This window comes from Aptenodytes patagonicus, chromosome 11 (genome assembly GCF_965638725.1).
Source record: "Aptenodytes patagonicus chromosome 11, bAptPat1.pri.cur, whole genome shotgun sequence".
Lineage (NCBI taxonomy): Eukaryota > Metazoa > Chordata > Aves > Sphenisciformes > Spheniscidae > Aptenodytes > Aptenodytes patagonicus.
This window is the reverse complement of record NC_134959.1, coordinates 23576040-23601021: the sequence shown is the minus strand read 5'-3', so window position 1 is coordinate 23601021 and position 24982 is coordinate 23576040. Positions and strand designations below refer to the sequence as shown.

The 24982-nt window shown below is 63.0% G+C and overlaps 1 protein-coding gene across 1 annotated transcript; it reads left to right on the top strand.

Moving 5' to 3' along the window:
* The first annotated feature begins 426 nt into the window (after positions 1–426).
* Positions 427–24696, top strand: CARMIL2 (capping protein regulator and myosin 1 linker 2). The gene is made up of 41 exons (XM_076348999.1): positions 427–474; positions 1789–1880; positions 2012–2062; positions 2373–2432; positions 3727–3848; positions 4116–4213; positions 4826–4896; positions 5529–5602; positions 6421–6496; positions 6570–6658; positions 6996–7090; positions 7255–7341; positions 7585–7694; positions 8073–8150; positions 8518–8594; positions 8691–8795; positions 9061–9130; positions 9326–9407; positions 10991–11087; positions 11408–11465; positions 12047–12219; positions 12916–12984; positions 13647–13740; positions 13818–13913; positions 14382–14510; positions 15519–15632; positions 15775–15950; positions 16445–16532; positions 16962–17078; positions 17582–17648; positions 18800–19077; positions 20907–21010; positions 21479–21884; positions 22177–22296; positions 22634–22670; positions 22850–22918; positions 23220–23534; positions 23717–23824; positions 23934–23936; positions 24128–24235; positions 24336–24696. The coding sequence occupies exons 1-41, from the start codon at positions 435–437 to the stop codon at positions 24509–24511; spliced, it is 4479 nt and encodes a 1492-aa protein (XP_076205114.1). The 5' UTR covers positions 427–434; the 3' UTR covers positions 24512–24696.
* Positions 24697–24982: the final 286 nt, after the last annotated feature.

Sequence of the window (24982 nt, the reverse complement as noted above, 5' to 3'; positions counted from 1 at the left end):
AAGTGTGTCCCCATGAACCACCCCGGGGGGCTGCAGGGCAGGAAGAGGTCATGGACCCTCAACCCTTGAAGGCTGGAGCCAGGGGGAGATGCTGCTGCTGCTGCTGGCTGGGAGGCACTGGTGGGGTGTCCTGCTCACCCAGGTGAAGGCAGGCGGGAGGAGAAGGGCTGGGCAGGGATGCCCTCTCCTCCTGGCGGGGCCGGTGGGCTGCGGGCGCTGTCGCTTTCATTTTGCTTCTCTTGCTCAGGCGGTAAATCTTGCCTGACGGGGCAGGAAGAGGCACCGAGTGCTGGGAGGGGGAGGAGGCGCTGAGGCGGCGGAGCTGCCGGTTGGTAACCTCAGCGCTTCCTCCCAGCAGGGTGCCCTTCCCACGGCACCCAAGGATGCTGCCCTGACACCCGCATCCCTGGGTGGGTGATCCTGTGGTCCCAACCATGGCCGTGTCCCTCGGAGGGATCCCCGCTGAGCTGCAAGGTAAGCAATCGCCTGCTGCCGGGGCACCGATGCCACATGGAAAGCACCGGTACGGGGCCTGCTCGGCCCCAGTTTGCTGTGCCGGGGTTGGCAGAACTGTTTTCGGGTTCCTCATCGGCAGCAGCTGCAGTTCAGGGGGGTCCGAGCAGGATCTGGGGTGCGAGGGCTGCTCTTGCCCTCAAAGCTCGCGTGCTTGAGGATGCTGCTCGGGCCAAAAGCATCCCCAGAGAACGGGCTGGATGCTCAAGGATGTGGTTCTCCATGACTCCTGCTGCCCGGTTTGTGGGTGCAGCCTGGTGCTGCTCACTCCCATGGGCTTGGGGGGCCCCAGCAGCTCCCCAGGGAGGCACGACCCGCAGCCCTGCCCCGGCTCCCCAGCAGCACAGGGGATGCACGAAGTACCAGTGCTCCCAGCCTTCCCTCGTTTGATTGAAAAAGCAAAAGGCCACGGAGGTCTCGGGGTCCTGCAGCCTCCCCAGCCCCACCGAGGTTTGTAGTGGGGTGGGAAGGAGCCGCGTCGCTGCAGCTCCAGGTCCTGGCTCTACTAGGATGGGTCCTTGGGGACATGTGGCTCAAGGTACTAGACCCACGGGGCTCTCGGCAGCCTGGGCGAGGGCCGGAGCGAGCGGCGTTGTTGTGAAAACCTCGTTTGCATAACGGTGGGCAGTTGTGGTTCTCGTCCCACTCCTCTGAGCCAGAGGTGTGAATCGGGAGAGCTGGGGAGGCAGCGCGGGGAGGCGATGCTCCAGGCCGGAGCGATGCTTGCACTGGTCCGTAGCGACTGTGGGAGCGACTGGTTTGCAAATGTGGGGAGGTTGGCGCACACAACCACCCGTGCACGTCACGGCTGGGAGAGTTACTGAAAAAATGCAAAAGCAGAACACATCCCTGGCTGCACCGTGGGGAGGCAGGACTTGGGTGCCGAATTGCTCCCCAGTGGTAAATTTGGGAAGGAAGGGAGAGAAACCAGGACCTCTTGTCACTCAGCGCCAGCTCCCAGTGAGTAAAGCAGCATTTGCAGCGTAAACCAGCGACCCCAAGGCCCTGTGCTTGGTCGAGGCTGCAGCCTGGGCTGCAGAAGCCCATGAGGAGGTGGATTTATCACCTGGGCAGCAAACCAAGACCCAACGCTGGTGAAGAAGCACGTAGCTTAGCTGAGAGAGCAACCAGGGTCTGACCATCGGGTGTGGATGGAGAGGAGTTGATTCAGGGGGGGACGTGGCGGATGGTGTCCCCGAGGGCAAGCAGGGCATGTGAGAGAGGACCAGGGGTAGCTTCAGCCACCTCACTTCATGGGGACGTCGGTCTTTTCAGAGGGCATCACCACCTTCCTGGGGACAAAGAAGGTGGTCCTGGTGATGAGCGTCCAGCTGCAGGTGAAATCCAAGTACGACGACTATATCTTGGTACGTGCAGAGTCCGGCCTGGTTCCTGCTTTCCCGGTTTCCCCAGGCAGCTGTTTCGTGGCCGCAGCGGGGGACAGGGGTGGTTCGCGTGTCACCCCAGTCCCCTGTCACACCAATGTCCCCCTGCATAGGTGCTGACGCCCTGGCGAGCCTACGTGCTGCCAGTGATGCTGCCAGTGAGGGTAAGTGCTGGGGACCCTGCGCCGCGGTAGAGCCCCGTGGTTCCCGGGAGGGCATCGCTCAGCTGCTTGGGGCACTGGGGTGGGTGCTCCGTGGGTCACCTGGGCCACCGGGTCTGGGAAGCTCCCAGGAGCAGGATGAGGAAGAGGATGGGGCGAAGGGGAGGGGGGTTGGGATCAGGGGGCTGGTGAAGGCTGGGGGGCATGGCTGGGCACTGCTCGGGCTATGGGGAAGGGTGGGAGATGGGAGGCACCCTTGGGGTCCCCCTTCTCCATCAGAGCCCGGGGCTGATCCTGCTCCTCTCACCCACAGGTTCACAGCAGCTTCAGCTTCCTGGAGGTGAGGGAGATGACGGTGCGAGAGCCCAGCTTGGTGAGTGGCACCGACACCCACGGCAAACCCAACCCGGGCACCCACCTCCCCCCCCCCGTGGCAAACCCTGGCCCGGAGCCCACCGTGGGGTCTGGGGGAGTTCTGGCCCCCCAAGTTACACACTGAGCATCACCAACAATGATCTGAGAGAGCTCCGCAGGGTATTTATTCCTTCACCACCACTAAAGAAATCCTCTTATGGCCTCGCCCAGGGTATCGCCTTTGGGGCTGGAGGGTGCAGAGAGGCACCCAGGGGTGCTGGGGACGAGCGTGGGTGCCCGTGCCTCTTCCCCTCCGGCAGCCGCAGACAGCGCCTGGCCGTGGCACCTCCCGCTCGGCAGGGGCAAGGTGACAAATGGCTGCTGGCTTATGGAGGTGAAGCCAAATTTAGCAGGAGGGTGTTTTAAACCCCGTTAATCCTCTTAGAGAGAGGCGTGCACGTAGGTCAGATGTGGCGGGTGGGAACCGTGGAGGAGAGCAAAGGGATGCCCCGGCTTGGATGTGTCGGCCGAAACAGGGCTGCAGTCCTCGTTAACCTCTTGTCTGTCTTTTGCTCATTAAAGCATCGTCAGCGACGATGGCCCCAGCCTCTAAATGGGGTTTCCGCTGCTGGGCAGGCTGCGTGGCTGAGCTCCGGGAGAGAAATAAAGGGGAGCTGGGCAGAGAGCGAGGGGTGCTGGTGGTTGAAACCCCAGGGTTGGAGGGGGGGTGAGACATCTGACTGGGATATGGAAAGCCCAGGGGTTATTAATCTGCAGGCAGGGCCAGGCCCCGCTGCCTCCCGTAGCCCCGGGCACCGGCAGAAGCGCCGTCCTCACGCGATGCCAGCAGATAATTGTCATCTCGCTCCCACGCCTCAATCAGCGTGTAATTAAATCAGGGAGCGTGTTGCCATGGGATTTTTTTCTGGTACGAACCGAAAGCTAAAAAAGCTTCAAAACCCGATTAGATAAATTCAGGGAGGAAACCTCTGTCCTCCCAGCTGTGGCTGCTGCAGGCAGAGTCAAGGCTACTCTCACCCCCGCTGCTTTGGGCTGCTTTTGCATTAGCTTAGCTTGAATTCTGGGGAGGTTTATGCCGCCTTCTGGCACATTATAATCTCTTTAATGTATTTTATCCAAAATTCCTGGTGCTCGCAGCCTTCCCTGTGCTCACAGTGCTCTGGCTGGGTTTATAAGCAGCGGCTGGGTGTTGGCAGCGAGGGGCTGGTGTCTGTCACCGTTGTGTCTGGGGGCTTGGGGACACCGTGTGTTGCCAGCTCGCTCAGGCATCTCCCATCCTTTGGACCCCGCAGGTTGTCATAGAAACGGATGCAGCATCTTACGCCTTCCGGTTCATGTCCTTTGATGATTTGGAGCAAGTTGTCATCCATGTCACCATGTCACTTAAGAAGGTCTTTCCAGACTCATCCCCTGGGTAAGGGTCTTCTGCTCCTCAGGGGTAGCTGTGTAGGTACCAGAGCAAACTCTTTGCTCAGAAAAGCCCCAGGTATGGGATGGGTTCACAATTAGCGCCTTTTAACAGGAGAAAACCACATTGATGGAGGCCAGACCCTGCTCCCCGATCGCATTGGGAAGGATATTTCTGGCCACCCTCACACACAGGGGCTGTAGCTAAGCATATAGTGGTAGGGATGCTCTTCTCCCAGCCCACCGCCATGCCACCCCTCTGGTCCTTCCCCAGGACACTGCTCAAGAACTCCCCCCCCAACCTGTACGAGAGGATCCGGCGGATCACGGACTCGCTGGAGGAAATGCTGCAGAGCAGCCCCGGGCCCTGCGGTAAGCCCTTTTCCCCTACACATCTCCCCCAGGATGGGCCAGGAGGGTTGGAGCACCCTGGGGACCATCGCAGCCCAGCGTCCGTCAACGCTAGCTCTGCTGACAGCCCCCACCTCTGCTGGCAGGGCACCCGTGGTGGCTTAGGCCAGAAGGAGCCCTGCTAGTGGGGTCTGCTCTCCACCAGCCCACCCCATCCCACGGGGTAGGAGCAGGTTTGAGGGGACGTAGCTCCCCAGAAAGGAGCAGGACAGCTGTGGGGCAAGGATGCTCGGTGTCCAGCTGTGGATGCTTCCACCCACCTCATATGGCATCGCTGCAGAGCCGGGGGCTTTTCCTGTAGCCTGGTTTGGAGTGGTTTGGAGTAGGATACCTCTATTATCATCATAACAATGCACCTTGCCTGGTATCTACATGGATCAAGCAAAGCTAGCTACAGCCCCTGGAGTTGTGTGATCGCTTTTGGGCTGGCAGTAGACCACGCAGGACACTCTGGCCCCTTTGAGGAGGGAAGGGAGAGCCTCCACCATCCTTCTCCTGCTTTCTGCCCTCCCCAGAGGTCTTCTCCATGTTCTGGTGGGAAGGTCTGCCACCAAGACTGCCTTCTCTTTGCAGGAGGGTTTTCGCTGACCTATGCTGCTTTATGTGATTACAACGGCTTTGCCTTCCGCGAGGAGATCCAGTGGGTAAGCTGGTCTGTCCCATGGAGAAGAGACAATGACAGCGTACCGTTTGGCAGGCAGGGAAGCAGGATGCTCACAGGGCTGCTGGGGCTGGGAGCATCCCAGGGACATCCCAGAGCTGGGAACTGTAGTTTTGCCTGGCTTGAGTGTCCCCTGCTCCTTGGTGGGGCGGAATCAAAGTGCGGGTAGGGATGAGATGCCTTGGACCAGGTTGTTTCCCAGACTGTCACGTAAGGAGAGCCCCTGGAAATCTGGGATCTTGCTGGGTGTCCCCAGTAGAGGAGAACCCTGCTGGGACCCAGCCACAGCAGGACCAGGTCTCCCCCTCTTCCGCTGGGACACCGACTCCAGCCCACCTCTCCCCACACCCTTGTTTCCACCAGCCTGGGGGCACGTTGCCGCCTTCTGGCCAGCCCCTGCAGAAGGGGTCCAAGACCCACCGAGCCGTCCCACCAATATGGGACATGTGCCCTGGCAGCTGCAGCGCCAGGGGAGGTTTTAGGCTCGGGATTTAGGCAAGGGGCTCCCCAGGGGAGGGTCCCCGAGGGCTCAGCTCCATCCAGCAGCGCCGGGCACCCGAGTCCTCCCCTGGACCAGGTGCTGAGCCTGACCCGTGTGTCCGTCCATCCGGACAGGACGTGGACAACATCTACCACAGCCAGGACTGCCGGGAGTTCAACCTGCTGGACTTCAGCCACCTGGAGAGCCGGTGAGTCCCCTGGCCGTGCCGCGTGCGGTGCCTCATGCCATGCCAGCACTTGTCCCCATCCTCCCCATCCACGGTAGGGGTGGCCCAACACGCTCCTCCGCTTGTGTTAGAAGCTTTTGTCGCTTTACTTGCTCCGAAGACGCCACATCTGCAGGCTGACGCTCCCCCGCACCAAACACAATGAGCCCCGTCCCATGGGGCGACAGCCCCGAGAGGCCGGGCAGCCTCCCCTCTTCATTTTTAACACTTAAATAGGCCTGCGAGCTGCTTACGGGGGTGAAAACTGAACGTTGCAGCGGCTCCTGGCAGCTCATGGCTGTCAGGTGTTTCCCTATGCAAAGCAGCCGGCTCTGCTCCCCCTCGCATATATAAATATATATATATATATCTAACAAATAGCTGTTACGGGGTTATAACCTTACAGCGGGGCCATGAGCTCTGGCTGTGCCCAGAATCATCCCCGTGGGGCTCAGCCACGTCTCCATCCCGAGAAAGATGGAGCGAAGGTTCAGCTGAAACTCGTTTCCACTCCAGCAAAACCCGTGTCGTTCTTTACATGAGAGCTCAGGATTAAAAAAAAAAAACACCCCAGTGTTTGACAGAAGCATGCAAATATTTTGATTAATGTTATTTTCCCTGAGGGAATAACCTGGTGAAGCTGAGTTTTGTTTGTGGGTTGCTTTAAATTCATGGATCCCAGTCCGGCTCCATGGAATGGTGTGTTGGGGCACCCCAGGGTTGGGTGTCTTGGGGCACCCGTTTGGGACCAGGCTTGGCTCAGCCTGGCCCCCGACTCCCTCGTCCTTGTCACCCTGCAGAGACATGGCACTGAGTGTCGCCGCCTTGTCCTTCAACCTGTGGTTCACCAAGCTCTCCTGCAAGGACTTCAGGCTGGTGAGTGCTGGCGCCGCGGTGCTGGGCATGCCGGAGATGGCTGGGTTTCCAAAAAGGTTTTCTCCCCTGCCAGAACCAGGAGATTTCGGAGCAGCTGCTCTACATGCTCAGCAAATCGGTGACGCTGGAGGAGCTGGTGCTGGAAAACAGCGGGTTGAAAGCGTAAGCAAAGGCGTTGCAGGGCCCTGGCGCGGTGATGAGCAGGGTCTCGGCAGCCCGGTGGTGATCCCCTCACGTGCATGAGAGCAGGGGGGTCCATGGACCCGTGTGCCAGGGGGGTGTTGGTGCCCCATCCCCTCCACAGCATAAAGCTCACTGTTAGTAGCCTGGAGGCCAGTGGGCATCACCCACCCTTGCAGAGGCTCTGCTTTCGGATGGAGCTGGCTCTGCCGTGTGGGTAGGTGCTGGTGGCGTGTCCCCGTAAGGCTGCGGGGTTGGCAGCCGTGTCTCCTGGAGGTGGCCGTAGCTTGCTCAGATGGGTGGCCCTTCTCCCCCGCAGTGACTTCGTGCAGAGGATGGCCCAGGCGCTCAGCAACCATCCCGACTCTGTCCTGCGCACCATCAACCTTGCTGGCAACCAGCTGGAAGACAGAGGTACCCAACTTCTGGGCTGGGATGAGTTTTCACCCATGAAAACTGATGTTCAACTCTGGATCCTACTGGCAGCTGTCCCCAGCTCTGGGGGGCTGTAGCTCAGGGTGGGACAAACACCTGCCTGCGCTGGCACGGCCGCTCAGGGCTCTCTGCTCTTTCATCAGGGATCGTTGCCTTCAGCCGGCACGTGGAGAAGAGTCCCAAGGGTCTGCAGAGCCTCAGCTTGGCTAGGACGATGCTCACTGCCAAAGGTACAGCCCAGCATCCCGCTCCCTGCCTGGGCGCCATTGGGAGGCTGGGCACAGCAGTGCTTGGGGACAAGCTGGCACCAAAGGGGTGGCTGGAGGGGCTGCAGGGACACCCTGGAAAGGGCATCGTCAAGGATGCGACGTCCTGCTGCCCCAGCTGTAGGAAAGTGCCCCTTCCTTGGCTCCATGGCTCTCCCTGGTGCAGGGGCCCCACGGGCATCCATCTCTCCCCCTCTCCTCAAGCAGGGATGAGCACGTTGTGCAAGGCCCTCGCAGATAACAAAGCCATCGGATCCTCCCTCCGGCACTTGGACCTCTCTGGAAACCCCGGCACCCTGGCTGGGGACGACAGCAGCGTGAGTGCCTGGGCCGTGACGGGGTGACGCCACCTGGGCTCCGTCCCCATCATAGTTTGGATGGCTTTGGTCTCCTGGGGTCTGTGCCCTGCCTTGCAGCACCCCAGAGACTGGGAAGTCGCAGCTGCGACACCTCCCTGCCTACCCAGGGGGCGGTTGGGGGATGCACTGGGGACATCCCCATGCATCTCCTGGTGGGAGGGTGGGAGATGCCACCTGGAGCAAGGAGGCATCCCAGGAGCGAGCGGCACGGGGCTGGGTCCCTCTGTGGAGGATTCAGCCCTGTGCTCAGCAGGAGGATTTCTGGGCCACAGGGTGCTGGGGGTGGTGGGGGGGGTAGGGTCCTCGGCAAAGCCACTGAGCCCTCTCTGCCCACAGAATCTGCAGAGCCTCCTGCGCCAGTGCCACTCGCTCTCTCACCTCAGCCTGGCCGGCACGGACTGCCCTTTGGATGCTGTGAGTACCCACGCAGGGGGTCCTGGCAGCGAACCCTTGCCCTCGGTCCCCCTCCCGAAACCGTGCCGTGCTGCTGGGGGGTGCTGCCGCCCCATCCAGGCTGGCACGGGGCTGCGGAGACAGGGCGTGCGTGGGGCAGTGGGCAGCCAGCCCAGCGATGCCCTGCTCTGTGCCCGCTGCCGTAGGTGGGTTGGGGGACTCGGGGTTGAGCAGGAGGAAGAAGGGAGCCCCAGCATGGGGCAGACCCCTTTAGCACCTCCCATAGCTCGTCCCATACCATCACCCACCCATCCATCCCTGGGCTGTGCGAGGGGCCGCAGCACCGGCTGGGTTGTCCTCGACACGGCTCGCATCCCCACCCCGGCAGCTCTTTGGAGCCCTGGTCCACGGATGCCACGCCAGCCTCGTCCATCTGGATCTCTCCAAAAACGTCTACTCCCACAAGTAAGCCCCCGGCACGGCGGGGAGGGGAGTGCAGTACCCAGGCGGGTGGCCGGTGCCGGGTGGCAGATGATGCCACGTTGTGCCCATCCTTTTCAGGAGGGTGAAAACCATCTCCCCTGACATCAAGGAGTTTTTCAGCCAGGCCTGTGCCCTCAGGCACGTCTCCCTGGCGGGTACCAAGCTGCCAGCGGATGCTGTAAGGTGAGGTGGGGCTGCGAGTCCACTGAGGGGAATGGATTTGGGGTGAGCATGGTCTGGGGCGGGGGGGGGGGGGCCCTCGCTCAGGGCTTTGCGTGTTGAGAGGGCTAGTGGGGGAGGATGGATGGGGCTGTGAGAGGCAGAGCTCTGGGAAGGATGTCTTCTCCAGCACCCCGCTCCCACTGCCTGGACCATTGCGGGGTGCCCCATGGTGAGTGCTGGTGCCTCCGTTGCTCGCACCGATGGGTGGCTTCGGTGACTTTTCCAGGGCGTTGCTGCAAGGGCTGGCAGACAACAGTCACATCAGTGACCTGCACCTGGACCTTAGCAACTGCGAGGTGAGGGGCCAGCACCCACGGGTGCCGTCATTCCAGCCAGGGGTTCCCATTGCGGCAGTCAAGGGGGCTTGCTCCCTGTGCGGGAAGGTCCGTGCCCTGTCTGCTGCGGGGCTGGGGTGACCTTCCCGACGGCAGGATCTCGTTTGCAGGGCTCGGCGCCTCCCCTTGTACTGATGTCTTGCTGTTTCTTCCAAGCTGAGGTCAGCGGGGGCCCAGGTCATCCAGGATCTCATCCCTCACGCCAGCTCCATCAGTGACCTGGACTTGTCTGACAACGGTAGGTTGCTTTTTTCCCCGCCTGGGAGAAGATCTCCTCCATCTGCGGGTCCAGCCACCACGGGCCGTTTGGCAGAGGCCAGCTCAGCCCCAGCACCTCGTGAGCTTTTAGGAGTCCCCAGGGAGATGGGTAGGGTCTGCTGCGCTTGCCGGCCTCTTAACCGCGCTGGCTAATGCTACGTTAAACTGCACTTGTCACCTGTAAAAGCCCTTTAGCAGCAGAAGCTGCAGCACTACCGGCTGTGTCTCACGGGGATGAAGGCACCCAACGGCAAGCGGTGGATTCCTGCCTGAGAAATTACCACCTCATCAGGCTTTTATGGCTTTTTACCCCCAAAACCAATCACCCCTCCGCCTTCCCAAAGCAAGTCCTTACATGTGCTCTTCTTCATCCGCTGATGTCCTTCCCAGCATGCCAGGCCTCTTCCATCACCTTCCAGTGCTGCATCCCGTGGTGGGTAGCGGTGGTGGCCCTTGCCTCTCCCCTCATTCAGAGGGAGCATCTCCAGCACGGGGCGTGGGGTGACTTCTTCATCCCCTCCTGCCCCAGGACTTGCCAAAAATTCTTGTTTCATATGTTTCTTGGTACGAGCCTCTTCAGCTCACTGAACCCGAGGTGGTCTCACGTTGCTTGCTGGGGATTTGAAGCATTAAAAAGGTCTCCCTGGGCTGAAACTCTTTCCACCTCTCTGCAGGAGTTTGCAGCCTCTGCTGCTAACCTTGTCCCGCTGTGGCCTCCAAAGCCATGGGCAAGCAATCCTAGTTATCACAAACATCACCTCTGCCAGCTCTTAATTTCACCTAAAAGGCCCCAAACCTTAAAGCAGTCTTGCTAAGATCTCACAGCAGACCATGCAGCTCCTTGACAGCCAGCTGGCTCTGGGAAAGCTGACGTGGTCTGGAGTCCTTCAAAAACCTCTTCAGGCCACCAGTGCTCCAAAAGCTCACTCTCCTACCCAAAATCTCCGGCCAACATTTGCCAAAATATGCTTCTATTTTTGGCTTTCCCAGTAGAGCAGCTCCGTGCAGGAGGGACGGTCCCGTAGGTGGGTCTTGGTGCCTCTTGCCCTTGGCTGGCAGAGCGGCTGCACGAGCAGATCCCTGCCCGCATCCCTGCCCGGTGGGAAGGACATCACCTTTGCTTGCCGAGTTTCCCTGGGGATGCTGCAGCCGTGAGGATGGGAGTGCAGGCAGCTGCCTGCAAACTGCGAGAGCCCCTCCCGTGTTGTCCAGGGTGGTGGGTGGGTGACGGAGGGCACATACCTGCGGGATGGCAGAAAGCAAGCGCCGTCTCTAGCTCCGTAAGCGCTCAGCACAGCCTTGGCACCCCAAATAGCAGGAGTCCCCAGAGCGGGTGCTCCTTCTCTGGGGTCACCTCTCAGGGACCCCGGCTCTGCACGGGTCTTCGGTCTCCTTGGGGGAGCCATGAAGAGGAGGAAGATGCTCAGGACTTGCCCTGGGCATCTCTCCACCATCCCATGGCGGCAGCTTGGTGGCTCTGCGGGTCTCCTGTGAGGGGCCACCTTGGTGCCACCTCTGTGGACTGCTTGGAGCATCCCAGGGAGTGTCTCCCATCTCTCACAGGCTTCGACCCCGACATGGTGACGCTGGTGCTCTCCATCGGCAGAAGCAAGTCCATTAGGCACGTCTCTCTGGGGAAAAACTTCAACATCAAATCCAAGTAAGCGCAAAGCCGCAGCACCCGGGTCAGGAGCCATCCTGGCACCATGCACCCACCTCGACACTCTCTCCCCATCCAAAGCCCATGGGCTGGTCGGGAATGCCAGGGATTGCCTGCCCGTCCTGCCTGCTCCAACCCAATGGGGAGACTGGGGCCGTGGGGGGACCGTCACCTGCTCCTGGTGCTGTCCCTATGGGACCGCAGGCGCTGCAGGGACAGGTCGCAGCCTCAGGCAAGAGCGGGAGGGAGGACGAAGCGCTGCCAGCCGCCCCTGTGGCCCTGGGGGATGCGCGTGTAACCCCCCCCCGCCTCTCCCGCAGGGATGGGCTGTTGGACGTCCTGCACCGCATCGTCCAGCTCACCCAGGAGGACGACTGCGTAAGTCCAGCTTGCCCTCAACCTCCCCAACTGTCCCACCCGTGCTCTCGGTCACCCTCCGCTACCACCATGCAGCCTCCGTGCCGGGGTGCTGTCCAGATCCCTCCCAGCACAGGCTGGGAGAAAAACTCCCTTCCTCCCACTGCCATTCAAATCCTTCTGCTCTTATTTTCCTCCGTCTGAAGCAGATGCTCAGACAGAGAAGCGAGAGCTGTTCCCGTTCATCTGGGAAAGCGGGAGCCTGTGTCTGGCTAAAGGCACAGAGGAGATGCTTGGTGTAACCTGGCTGCAGCCCAGCTTTCCAAAAAAAAAAAAAAAAAAAAAAACCAAACCAAAACCAACCTCTTTCCTCCTCGCTGCCTGCCAGGCATCTGAGCTAAATCCAGGGTGTTGCCTAAGCACCCGTTGCCCTCCTTTTCTTGGGGCTCAGCATGACTTGGGCTCTCCAAAACCAGCACCAGGTGCCCGCAGCAGCTGCCAGCCCAGCGGCTGCCGGACAGGGATGGAGGCTGTGTCTACAAGGGTGACACACGTCCTGACGTGTGTCCTGGCCACCTCTACCCTCCTTGTCCCCTTTCTAGCCTCTCCAGTCCCTGTCCGTGGCCGAATCGCGCCTCAAGCTGGGAACCAACGTCCTGCTGAGCGCCCTGGGCAGTAACACCAGTCTCATCGCTCTGGACATCAGCGGCAACGCCATGGGGGACACGGGGGCCAAGATGCTAGCCAAGGCCCTGCAGATCAACACGAAGCTCAGGTAGCAGCAGGTCCACATGGCCCTGTGGGTGCCCTTCCCACCTTGTGCCGGGTGGTCCTGGTTGTGATGCTGATGCCATCAGAGGAGGCTTATCATGGCTCCTGGTGACCACGGATGTGGCCCTGGACCATTCCTGGCACACGGTCAGATGCTGTGACCGTATCTTGCTCTCATGGCAGTCATCTGGCAGTGCTGGCAGGGGACATGTGAAGGGCGAGAGAGCAGCTCAAATCCCTGCCCCGGCACTTGCCAGCTGTTTGCCAGGCTCCTGCACATCCTGGGATGCTGCAGCCGGACCCTTGCAGTCGCTGCCCTCACCCCGCGCTCTGGCACCAGTTCCTAAAATGCCATTTTTTGACCCCCATTGTGCCCACAAAGGCAAGGCAGGGTGTCTGCAGGGGACATCTCCCAGCCAGGGCTGTTCCTCTGGGGGACGTCTGCCCCCGCCAGCAGGATGGTGCCTGACCGTGTCCTCCCTGCCCTTCACTCCCTCCAGGCACCCACGTATTTTACAGCTCCTTGCAAAGTCCAAGTTTAGGTTTTGAATATTGAGATTCTGATTTTTAACCCCATTTCTAGGCTTTCTGGTGCCTGGGGTCAGCCTTGGGCTCGCTCTTCCTGGCACCCGGTGGGTGGGCACCCACCTCGGGGCTGGGTGGGTGCGGGCAGGGCTCACTCGTGTCCTTCTCTTTGCAGGACCGTGGTTTGGGACAGGAACAACACAACCGCCCATGGTCTCCTGGAGGTGGCTCAAGCTTTGGAGAGGTAAGGAAGGAGCCGCTTGGTCCTCCTGGCTTGCTACCACCATGCAAAGGAGCCTCTGGCACCAGGATGTCACCGTCCCCAGGCCCTCTTGTCCCTTTGAAGCAGCGAGTGCATCACAGTTGCATACAGGTCCCAAGGCAGTTGGTCCACAGCTCGGGCATTGCAGCCAGCGAAGCAACCTGCCATCCGTTCGGTGATGGCACCTTCGTTACCGACCTCAGGGTCTCCCCTGGCCTCTGCATCCTAACCCAGCACAGCCCCGTGTCACCCAAGGTGGCCCCCAGCGAGCACAGGGGGATCTGCTGTTGGTGGAGATGTGATGCTCCTCTCCTCCCTGCCCATGAAAGATGGGTAGAAGTTGTCCACCTGCCGAGCACACCGTCAGGTCTGGTGGCTGGCTGTGCAGGTTCTCTGGAGGTCTGAAGAAAGAGGGGTGGATGGAGAGCCCGGGCGGGTGGTCGCTGCCGCCCCATTGGGTTTTTCTGACGGCCAGAGTTTGGCCGTCCCCATCTCCAGGGCTGGACCTCGGGGCAATGTCTGGGCTGCCATCGGGTGGGCTCTGGACTGACGTTATGTCCGTGGGGAAATGCATGGCGGGGGTGAGCCCCGCAAGGCTGACGAGGGGTCCGGCAGCACCCGCTCACCCCTGCGCTGCCTCGCAGGAATTACACCCTCAAGTCGATGCCCTTGCCGATGAGCGACGTGGCGCAGGCGTACCGCAGCAACCCCGAGAAAACGGAGGAGGCGGTGCACAAGGTGGGGGGACGCGGGCTGGGGGGTGCGGGGCCAGGTGCCACCGACACCGGTTGCTCATGGCCTCTTGCCTGCTGCAGCTCCAGTCCTGCCTGACGAGGAACCAGCTGCGGCGCACGCTGCCCACGCAGACCTTCCGCCTGCAGCAGGGCATCCTCACCACCTCTTCCGAACAGGTTTGCCGGCCAAGTTGTTGCCATGGGGCTGCCCTCCCCTGCCCCGAACAACACCTGGCTAGCTCGTGTGAGCTCCCGCAAGCAGCACAAACCCCTTTTCACCTTTCCTGAGTGGAGGGCAGAGCAGTCCCGAGGGATGAGAGTGGGGCCAGGCAGAAAGGCTATCTCCAAGGAACCCTCCTGGTGGCATCCATGCATTTCGTGCATATGCAACGCTGGGATATCTCGCTGCTACGCTACCCCACGCAGCGTGTCCCCGGCTCCCTGCGCACGCTCGCAAGCAAATCCCCACCACGTGGCATCCCCAGTTATTAGGCAGGGATGCTCTGGGGGCTGTAACCTGCCTGTGCCCCTGCTTGCCCCATTGGGCAGCTCCGGCACATCCTTCTCCGGGAAAGTCACAGCAAGGAGGGGAACTGGCAGTGCTGCTCCGGCGTCAGTGCGTGATGCAGCCTCTCCGCACTCCAGATGGTGAACGAGATCTGTCTGAGCGTGCAGAAGCATGTCGACATCCTCAGCGCCTGCCCGGGCAGGGAGGCGGAGGCGGACATCCTCTGCGCAGAGGAGGCCATCAGGAACGCCAACCTCTCCGTCAGTGTGAGTCTGCCGCGCGGGGAAACCCCTCAACTCGCCCGGCTTCAATGCAGGATCGAAGCAGATTATTGATTAGTTAATGACATAATTAACCGGCAGTTGGGGAACACCAGAATTGTCAATGCAACAGATGCCCATCACCGAGCTTTTGCAAAATGTTAAAGAACAGCTGTGAATTTCTGAATCCCCTTCTAGAACAAGTCCCAAAATGTTCTCAATCCTCCCCACGCGCAAGCACACAGGTGTGTGCACACCACCCGGGAACTGGGGGGTTACAAGCGCACCCCCTCTTCAGCAAGGGCACCCCCTGCTCCTGCACCCCTCCTTGGAGGAGGTGGGTGCTCCAGCTCTGGGCACACCCTGCATCCCACGGATGCCCACACCAGTGAGAAACACTCCCCGCATCCCCGGGGTGTCCATCCTTGGGGCACCCTCATCCCACCGCAGCTGGACGCAGCCCGGTGATGAGGATGCTCCATCAGCCCATGACGAAGGCCACCACGTTGGCTGGGCAGCTCCTGGCACTGTCAGCCCTGGTTTGACCCTCCTGCTCCCGCTTCTCTCTCCCCATTGCGCCTTTCCCTCCTCCTATACGTCTCTTCAAACCACCTCCTTTTTTCTTTTTCCCGACTCTCCTGGCACCCCCCTGGGTACTTAATCCGGTGGAGATAGGATTTAAGAGGACAGTGCTGGTGGTGGAAAGGTGGTGAAAGGGATGGGAAAGGATCTCCCCTGATGTGGGCAGCGGTGTGGCTGGGCGCAGGGTGGGGAAGGAGGGTCAGTGAGTGGTGGGGAGCAGTTGAGGGTCCGGCTGGGGGGGGACACAGGGACCGCGAGGGGCCAGGGTGCCCAACCCTGGCCCAGCAAAGCCAGAAGGTCGCTGCGTCTCCCCAGCTGATGCAGGCGATGTTCTTCCACGGGGCAGCCATGGATGCAGGCTGCGCATGGAAGGCTGGAAAGCAAGGATGAGGTGCCACGGGATGATCTGTGCTGTCTCTCTTCCCATGGCAGATCCTGCCCCTCTTGTACGAAGCGGGAAACACCCCGTACCAGAACGGCAAGCTGCAGCACAAGCTGGAGTGTCTCACAGAGGAAGCATCACAGATCTGCGGCCGGGAGATCCAGGTGGGCACCCGCGAGGAGCTGCCGGCGGCATGGGATGCTCGTCAGCCTCGGCCCGAGGATGAGGGACATGGCGTGTCCTGGAAACCACGTGAATCCTGATAGAAAAGACACCAAAAACTCCCCTTTCCTCCCCAAACTTCAGGCGATCATGCAGGCGGCGCTGGACACGGCGCACAGCCTCTGCCCGGCTGTGGTGCAGAAGAGCGGGGTCAGGGACCAGCTGGTCAACGCCATGTCGGAGCGGATCTACCTCCAGGACCACCTCAACCTCAGCGCCGTCCTGGACCAGATGATCACCGATGTCTTCAGCAAGCTGAAGTGGGTGACGCGCCATTCTTCCTTCTCGCTCGGCAGCTGGCTCTCACCCGTGGGGCCAGATGGGGATTTTGGGGGCTCCCTACCAACTGTTCCCCTCCCCACGTGGTGGTGGTGGTGTGCTGGGTCCTGCTGCCGCTTTTTCCCAGCTGTGGCTTTGCTTCCTGCTCAGATCCAGTTCGGATGTGTCCCTAGGGAACTGGGAGGTCCCACGGGGTGATGTTCCTGCAGGCACATCCCCGTGGCTGGCAGAGGGGAGCCCCAAGCATCAATGGGGGGGATGCACTCGGCATTCCCCATTCCAGCCAGCGCCTGCTCCCCTTCCCGCTCTGGCAGCACACGCTCAGTGAGCTGGAGCCCAGGGCATGTCCTGGGTGCCCCTCAGGGATGCTCGGCCGTGGCACCCACTCCCCAGCAAGGCTCTCCCTGCGGGGGCTGGCCCCATGGCTTGCAGGGGCTGTGGGTGCTGGCCCTGACACCTCTCTCTCCGCTCCCAGTGAAATCAAGTTGTCCGTCACAGCTGCCGTGGCCGACTGCATCGTGGATGCCGTGCTGGGCGACCTGACCGTCGCCCAGTGCAAGCTGGTGAGCGCCAGCCCCTGCGGAATGGGGATGCGGGGCTGGGATGCGGGATGGGGATCTGGGTACCCCGGCATTGCCCAGGCGCCAGTCAACGCTATGGCCACAGACTTGCTGTCTGGGAAGCAGGACAATTCCCGCCCAGGCTGGTTTTCCTCCCAGGTAATCCTCTCCCAGTGCGGTCAAGGCAGCATTAATGTCCTGAGCGAATTCCAGGAGCTGCTGCCTGGTGGGGGGGTGCTGGGTTGAAGCCGGGCACCGGCTGCTCGTGCACTGGGGCAGGCACGGGGCAGCTGCGCCAGGGCCGGCAGCCGGCTAATCAGACCTAAATCCCCTTGCAAATCCCGGGTAGGGAGCGGAACAGCACGGAGCAAGCGGGGCGGCCGGGTGTGCTTCAGCCCCCGGGATACTTTAAGCACTTCCTAATGGTTTTAGGCAGAGAGCCTCCCCAAGCAGGGGCTCGACCTCCAGGCGCTGCTGCCGGAGCTGGCTGAGGACGATGCCACCGCACCGGCGAGGGGCAGGAATCCTCCGGACCTCACCACGGAGGAGGTAGGGTCCGACGCCGCTGCGTGATGCCTGTGCTATAACCGCCTCTTATCCGCCTTACCGGATGATGCCAGGCTTAACGCCGCGGCCTCTCTGGGTGCACGCACCCCCGGCACCCCCCAGGGCAGCACTAAGGCAATTAGTGCTGGGAAATAGGACCGTTAGCCTGCCTGGCCATGCTGCCTGCCCTGCCCGGCACCGGGACCATGTCCTTGCGGTGGCCCGGGCTGGTCCTGGCCACACACAGCCCCTCCGGCTGGCCGTCGCTTTGGGACCTGGGGTCCAGCGCAGCACGGGGTCCCGGCTGGGAAAGCATCCGTTCTGGCGTCGTGGCTGGTTTCAGTGCCGGACTGAGATGAGGGGATGTAGCCCTGGGGGTCTGGGAGCGATGGAGGGATTGCACCCAGCACCGGGTGAAGCCTGGCTGGCTCCGGCTGCCGCGGGATGCCGCTTGCCACGGCCAGCTTGTCAACGCCGAAGCCACCACCGTCCCTCTCTCCCTGCAGTACAAGATGGCCCTGCGGAGGAAAAACAAGCATTTCAGGAGCATTCGGCCCACGCCAACCGTGAGAAGTAAGGCCACCGCGCGGCTTTCCCTCTGCCACGGCTCGGTGTGCGCTGCGCTGCCTTCGCCAGGGCATGGCAGGGCCAGGGGGCTCGCAGCAGTGATCTGAGGGGCTGATGGGCAGAGCCATCCATGATGATGCTACCGGGCAGAGGCTGGCAGGGATCCGGACCCTTCAGAGAGCCTCTCCCGGTGCCGTGGCATGGGTCTGTGGGCAAAGCTCACCTTGAGCTTGCTCTTGTGCTGTTTTTGGGGGGCTGTTTTTGGGGGGCTGGCTGGCTCAGCCCCCACGGGTAGTGGGGTAAATGCCCTGAGCTCCCTCCTCAGGTAGCCAGGCAGGGGTGGGAGGTTTGTCCATGACTCCAGATGCTGCGGCATCTACCCCCGCCATCCCAGGGACCACCCCAGGCATGGGCATCACCAACCCGTCCAGTACCCCAGGGACCTGGCACAGGGGCGGAGATGTTGCCCGCGGGTGTTCCTGCTGCTGGTGCTGAGCTGCCCCAGGCTTCTCCACCGCTGGTGTTGCCCCACGGAGCCCTGCGTGCCTGGGGTGGGGGGGAGGATTCGGGGGGGCCAGGGACAACGAGCAGCTGATGGACAACTTCTGTTTTTCGGGGCTTTGGCTGTGATGCATATTTGGCTTTGGCTGGAGCAGAGCTCGCGCCAGACCCCAGCGCCTGGCACCCAGGGGACCCCTGATGTCCCTGAGCCTAGCAGCATCCTGACCCCGACCAGTGGGTAACGAGGGGGGCCGAGGAGCTGCCTGCAGAGGAAAACGGGGTGCGTTCGTGGGTGCTGCTCGCTGGGCCGGCGCTGGCAGAGCTTGTCCCGTACAGCTGCTGTGGGGGTCGGCTTGGTCCCTGACGGAGCATCCTTCCCACCCACCCCCCCACCCCCCCCCCCGGCACCTCCCCGTGCATGCCAACCTCTGGGGACCGTGGCAGGCTCCAGCTACGCTGCAAAGCCGCTGCCCTGGGGGCCGCCGCGCAAGCTCTCAGCAGACACGGCCACACTCCCCTCCCCGTGGCGCGGCACGGCACGCCACGGCACAGCCAGCGCCCCGCTGACCCTCTGCGCGTGGGCGAAGGCGATGGCGGCGATGATGGGGAGGCCTGGCGAGGCCGGGTGCCAACCGGGGCCCTCTCACCCCTCGTAGGTGTCTCGGAGCTGGAGCCGGCGGCGGGTAGGGACGCCAGCGGGCTCCGAGCTCACCGGGCGCCGCCGTCACTCAGCCCCGCCGCGCCGCCGGCACGCCCTGCCTCCACAAAGGATGCTGAGCCTGCGAGCGGCTCGCTCCCCTCCACGCAGCCTGCCACCGCCGCCACCGCCGGATCCCTTATGGATCTGCCGACCGCCGGTGAGAAGCTGGAGCATTGCACCAAAGCCAGGCCCCGGCCCAACCGCCGGCACAAGCAACCTCCAAGCAAACCAAATGTAAGGGAGGGGGACGGTTGGCAAGGGAGGGGGATGGTTTTGGGGTTTTTTTTTTTTCCTTTTTTTCTCAATTGGGTGAATTATTGCAGTCGGTATTTGTTGCAAGGCAGGAAAATGAGATGCGCGGAGCCGCGGCTGGTTTATTATCTCGCATTTCAGCTGCTGCCGGAGCCCCCTTGAAGGAGGGGGGGCAGCCCAAAAGGATGGGCGGGGGGCTGGGGGGGGGGGGGGGGGCAGGGAAACCATCCATCCCTTTTCCTGCTGCCCGCTGGGAGATGCCGAGTGGTGGGAGCCGGTAGAGAGGCAGGGGGGAATGAAAAAACCCGCAGAGTTTGGGCGCAGAGGGCTGGCGCGATAGGCAGCCAGAGCCATTGCCACTCTCCTCCTGCGTCCAATTTGCTCCCCCCCCCCCCCCCCCCCCCCATCCAAAACCCATCGTTCCCAAAGCGCCGGCAACCGCCGCGGCTCCTGGTGATGCTGGTGGGGCTCTGCTGACCGCGGCGGGGTGGGTTTCGCCTCCCCCCCCACTGAAAGGGCGAGCGCCTGGGGATCCTGCCTTCGCAGCCCCCTTCCCAAAGGAAAAGTAACTTTTGGGTGCAGTCAGCAGAGAGCCCGGCTCCGTCGCCGTCCCCAGGGCCGGATCCTGCCAGCATCACCTCGTCCCCACACCACCGTGATGCAGCTGGATCCTTCCACCTGCTGGAAAGCCCCGGCTCGCACAGCCGCGGTGACGCTCGCCCTTGGACCGCGGTGGGACCAGTGCTGCCGCGGGGCTGGAGGAGAGGCAGGAGCCGTTTCCCGCAGGCAGGGTGGATGCTGGAGGCTGGCAGGGGCCAGGCAGGGCCTGGGGGGCCATCACCTTGGCACATCTCTCCGCAGCGGGATGGGCACGCTCAGCACCCAGGGTTGGCCAAGCCTTGAGCGAGGACGGGCTTTGATGGATGTGATGTGACAGGCAGAGCAGATCTCAGATGGCTGGAACAGCTCCTGAGCGGCATCAATCCAGCCGTAATGAAAAGTCGTTATGGATTGAAATGCCACCGATGGGGAAGCGCCTCCCTCTCGTCGATAGGAAGCCACCGATGCGGTGCCACGTGCCGGGGCGAGGAAGGTGCCATGGAGGAAGGCTTGGCCACGGCATGGACCGCTTTGCCGTGGGGATGGAGTGGGTGGCCTTCGTGCAGGCTGTGGTGGCACTCCAAGGTTGGACTTGAGGATGAGCACCAGCCTGAAGGATGCAGATGTGGGTCCCTGCAGGTCACCCGCTCCATCAGCCACCAGCAGCGCGGGTCTCCCTTCCTTGGAGCTCAAATGGAGGAAGCATCCCTGCCAAAGGCTTCTCCCACGGGACGGCGGGGTCAGAGACCTGGCCCAGCTCTAGGAGGGCTTTAGCAGGATTTGCCATTGTGTGTCACCAAGGAGGTTCAGAGGCACCTTACCTGTGTGTAATGCACGGGTACCTGAGCGCGTACGGATGCCATACCCCAGCCACCGTGCTGGGGAGCCACCAGCACCCCAGCCGTGGCACCCAGCGGGGTGCAGAGGGCTGGCAGCTGAGCTACCCTGCCTGCACGGGCAGGGCGAGGAGCTGGCAGGAACCCGGGGTGGGCTGGAGCTCCCGATGCCCCAGGGATGCGGCAGGATCAGAGCTGGGATGCAGCTGATAACACCGTGGTCTGGCTTTTGTGCTGGATGCACAGTGAGACAGAGGGTGCCAGCACCCACCCCACACAGGCACCTACTTGTAGGTGCACGAGCCCAGGTCACACGTGTTCGTGCGTGGGGGTATCTTTGCCCTGTGCCGGGCTGACAGCTGCGCTTGCTCGCAGGTGCAGCCTGTGGCCTGTGAGAACAGCGAGGACAGGAGCATCACCCGCGTGGACGAGGGGCTGGAGGACTTCTTTGCCAAGAGGCTCATCCCAGAGGAGCTGCCGTAAGCCGGGGGGGGGGGGGGGGGCGCGCAGTGGTGCCTGGGGTCCCCTGCACCTAGCCCCAGGATTTCACCTACCCTGCAAACGCCGCTGGTCCCGGTGCCAGAGGGATGCCGGGGAAAACATCCCTTCTTACGGCAGGCACCCAGCTTGTGCATCTCCCCGGGGCATCGCCAAGGGCAAGGCTGGTGGGAGAGGGCTGGGATGTGGCTACGGGGTGCAGGATGATGCAGCCAGCACCCCGCTGCCACGAGCCTGGGTGCCTGGGGCCTGTCCTATAGCAGGGAGGCAATGGGGCAGCACCCATAGGGTCCCCACGCTGGGAACAGCTGCCCTTGCCGGGACAGCATCATCTCAGGTGGGGTGTCCAGGGTCTGGATCCATCCCTTTGGGGTGGGGGGTGGGGGGAATGATCCCTAGCCCCTTGGCAGCCCAGAGCTCACCTTTCCCAATGCTTCATCTCTCCTCAGCCCCACGGCTCCGGAGACCTGCCCGGGATCAACCCCTCTGGCCCCCTCCGGCTCCCGCACCCTCAAGAAGAAAATTGGGAATTTTTTTGCCTTCAAGAAACCCAAATCCAGCCGGGGCTCGAGGTGTGAGAAGGAGCCCGAGGGCGGCCCCACTGCCCCCAGGAGCAGGCGCTCAATGCTCAGTGACATTTTACGGGCCCCCAGCAAGGCGGGCGAGGCGGGCAAACCGCTGAGTAAATCGGAGGAGGGAGGGCTCGCTGCCGAGCCCCGGCCGGAGCCCGAGCACTGCCAGACCCCCGACTCTGCCCGCAGGATCCGGCCCAAGTACTCGCGGGAGGGCAAATCCCAGTCGCTCATATTGCTGTCTGGGGAGGATGAGGATGCTCTGGGGGTCAGGCATGACAAGGTAAGCACTGTCACCGTCACCGAGCCACTGCCGGTGACCCTGCTGTTCGGCTCGCCTAGTGGGTGCTGCTCCCACCCAAGGGTGCTGGTGGTGGCGTCAGCTGGGCACTGCAGGGGGACGTGGGGACACTGGAGCAATGGCTGGGGACATCCCCGCTGGGTTGTGGCCATGCCTCCATCTTCCAGGGGCGCGGCTGGGGTTGGGGACCTGGGTGCCCTGCAGGCAGGCAGGCGGGTGCTGTGGGTGCTGCGCTGGGTGCCGTGCCCCTGGCAGGGCTGTGTCTGTCCTGCAGAAAAGGCACCTGGAGAAGAGCGAGGGGGAGCTGCCCGGCTCCTTCGAGCAACGCGTGCAGGTCATGCTCCACCGCATTGGTGTCACCAAGGGCCCGGCCACCGAGGGCAAGAAGCAGCAGGTGGGGAGCAGCTCCACTTTTGGGACAGATCCTGCACCCAAAGGGCGGGTGGAGGTGGTGGTTCATGGCATGGGGGGGTCCCCCGGCCAGGACCGGCAGCACCCAGCTCTGTGCCACCGCTGCCTCGGCCTCTGTCCTGTCACCTAACCCTCCGCAAGGGGACCGATACATGGGCTCCTATGCACTGCATGTTGTCTGTCTGTCCCTCCTTCCCTGGCATGCACCCATCCCCTGCAGCCACCCCAGAGCTCAGCAGCACCCTGCCCTCTGCCACCCATCGTCCCTGAGGGCGCTGCCACCCTGACCCCCTCCTTACCAGGTTTCTTTCCCCTTGCAGAGCAAAGACAGCGAGATCAAGAAAGCCGGCTCAGATGGTGAGGGGCTGCATCCTCCTCACCCTGATCCCTACCCAGCTGGGCACCCACAGGGTGGGCACGGGCAGGCCCCCTCAGGCTCCCAGCTGCGGGTCCCACCACGTCCCCCCTCTCGCTGGGTGCTGGTGGCACGGGGCAGACCCCAGCTCACTGATGCTGCTGGTGGCTTGTGCTTGCAGGGGACATCGTGGACAGCTCTGCAGACTCCCCCCCCTCCCTGAAGGCCCGTACGCACTCCATGTCCACAGGTGGGTCACCAGTGGGTGCCAGGGGGGGTCACACCGGCCCCCAGGGCAGAGGGCTCTGTCCCCTCCGCTAGCACTAAGCAGCGCTGTATGGGGACCGGAGCCAACGGGGACTGGTGGGCACGGGCACCCTCGGGAGGGTGCCCTGCACCCATGGGTGCCCAACCCTGGTAATGACGGATGGAAACCCAGCCCTTTGCCCTGGGTCCCTGGGGTGGCTGCAGGCGGGGTCCCAGCACCAAGAACCATCCCTTGGGGCCGTCACTGCCAGGCACCCACAGCTCTGCCTTGCCTTCCCCTGCAGACGCACCCTTCCGCAGCCCGGCTGCTGCAATGGAGCCCAGCGCCGGCCTGGCCGAGCCCCGGCCAGCCTGGAAAGCCCTGGGGAGGCAGCTGCCATCCGAGCCACAGGGCACCAGCTCCGACCAGCCCCGGTGCTCCTTCGTCCTGGCCGAACCCAGCGGGCTGCCGGAGCCCAGGGGCCGGGAGGGCTGGAGCAGCAGCCTGCCGCGGCTGGGGAGAAATGTGCCGGCGGCACTGCCGCGGAGGGTCAGCCACGGCGGGGAGCTGGGTGCCGGCAGCCCCCAGCCCACCCTGTCCACACCGCCTGACACTGAAGGTAGGGGTGCGCGAGCTGCCGACGGGGTCCCTCATCCAACTGCTGGCGTGTTCCCGGAGCCTCTTGGGAATGGAGGGCAGCAGGGACCCAAGCACCCAGCGCTGAGTGCTGATGGGGGGCTGCCAGGAGGTCGGGGTGCTGCAGGCTGCCCCCCAAGCGGCACCTCCCCGCTGCTTTTCCAGACAACCAGCTGACACCGCGACTGGCAGCGCCACGGGGGACCGGCCGCCGAGCTGTGTCCGTCCACGAGGAGCAGCTCAGGGAGCCCGAGTGTCCAGTGGAGCTGGGAAGTAAGTGGGGGTTGGAGTGGGACCCCAAACCCCCCTTGCACCCCACTCTAGAGGAGGCAGGTAGTGGCACAGTGGCAGCCCACGTGGTTGGTGGTGCTGCCTGTCTCAGCTGGTGGGTGGCTGCCCACGGTGCCGGGGTGATAGATGATGGCATCGCCACACTGGGAAGATCCTGGGGGTACTTGGCGTTGGGATCGGCTCCGGCAGCAGCCGGGCTGCCCGGGCTCACAGGCAGAAAGGGGGCAGGAGCCAGGCGGCTGCGCCCCACCATAACGTGGGGCTGGGTTGTGTTTCCCCCGGTAGGCACCGTCCCCCTGCGCCTGCGGCGGTCACCTGTGTTCAAACGGAGGACCAAGCACGACTCCCTCCCGGAGCCAGAGGGCAAGCCTGGACCGTCCTCGGATGCCGCAGGTGAGACGCGATGCTCCCCTCCCTTGCACTCCTGGTAAAGCAGGTGTTGGGGTGCGGAGGGTTCCCCCTGCGCTCACGCCAGCACCCGTGACCTCTCTAGGTGCCACGCCACAGGACTGGCCCCGTGCCGGGCTGGAGGAGCCGCAGGCTGGAGCGGGCACTGAAGGCGAGCGGCCACAAGCCCTGGCACAAACTGTTGCGAATGCACAAGACTCAGCAGCCGTAGACCAAAGACGCCCGGTGCCGGGCCGGGGGGAGCCAGCCCTGGGACAGTGAAGCCCCTGCATGCCGCTGCACTGTTCCCAATAAAACCCTGCAAGCAAGCGCACGGTGCTGGGGTGATTGGCAGCTGGGGTGTGGAGAGCAGAGACGGGGCGCAGGTCTTGCTCCGTACCGGGCTGGCGTGGATGCGGCCGCGGGGCCGGCCAACGACACCTTTCGCTGCAGGGACAGCCGGGCCACCAGCATCGCCCGGGAGGGCAGGGATGCCCAGGGACCGTGCCGGAGCCCTCGGGATGTGCCGAGCGGCATCGCCTTCCCCGGATGGCCTCTGCTGTGGCAGGCTGCAGGGAGGGGAGCCGGTGACTTTAGGCAGCACCTGGGGAGGCAGCGCAGGCAGCGGCAGTGCTGGCAGCCAGCCACTTTTAGCAAGCGTTACCAGGGCCCTTTCACCACTCCAGCTCTTCACCCCGCGGGGTACCGCGCTCTCCGGCCCCCCTCCCCCCCCCAAGATGCAAGTTTCCATCA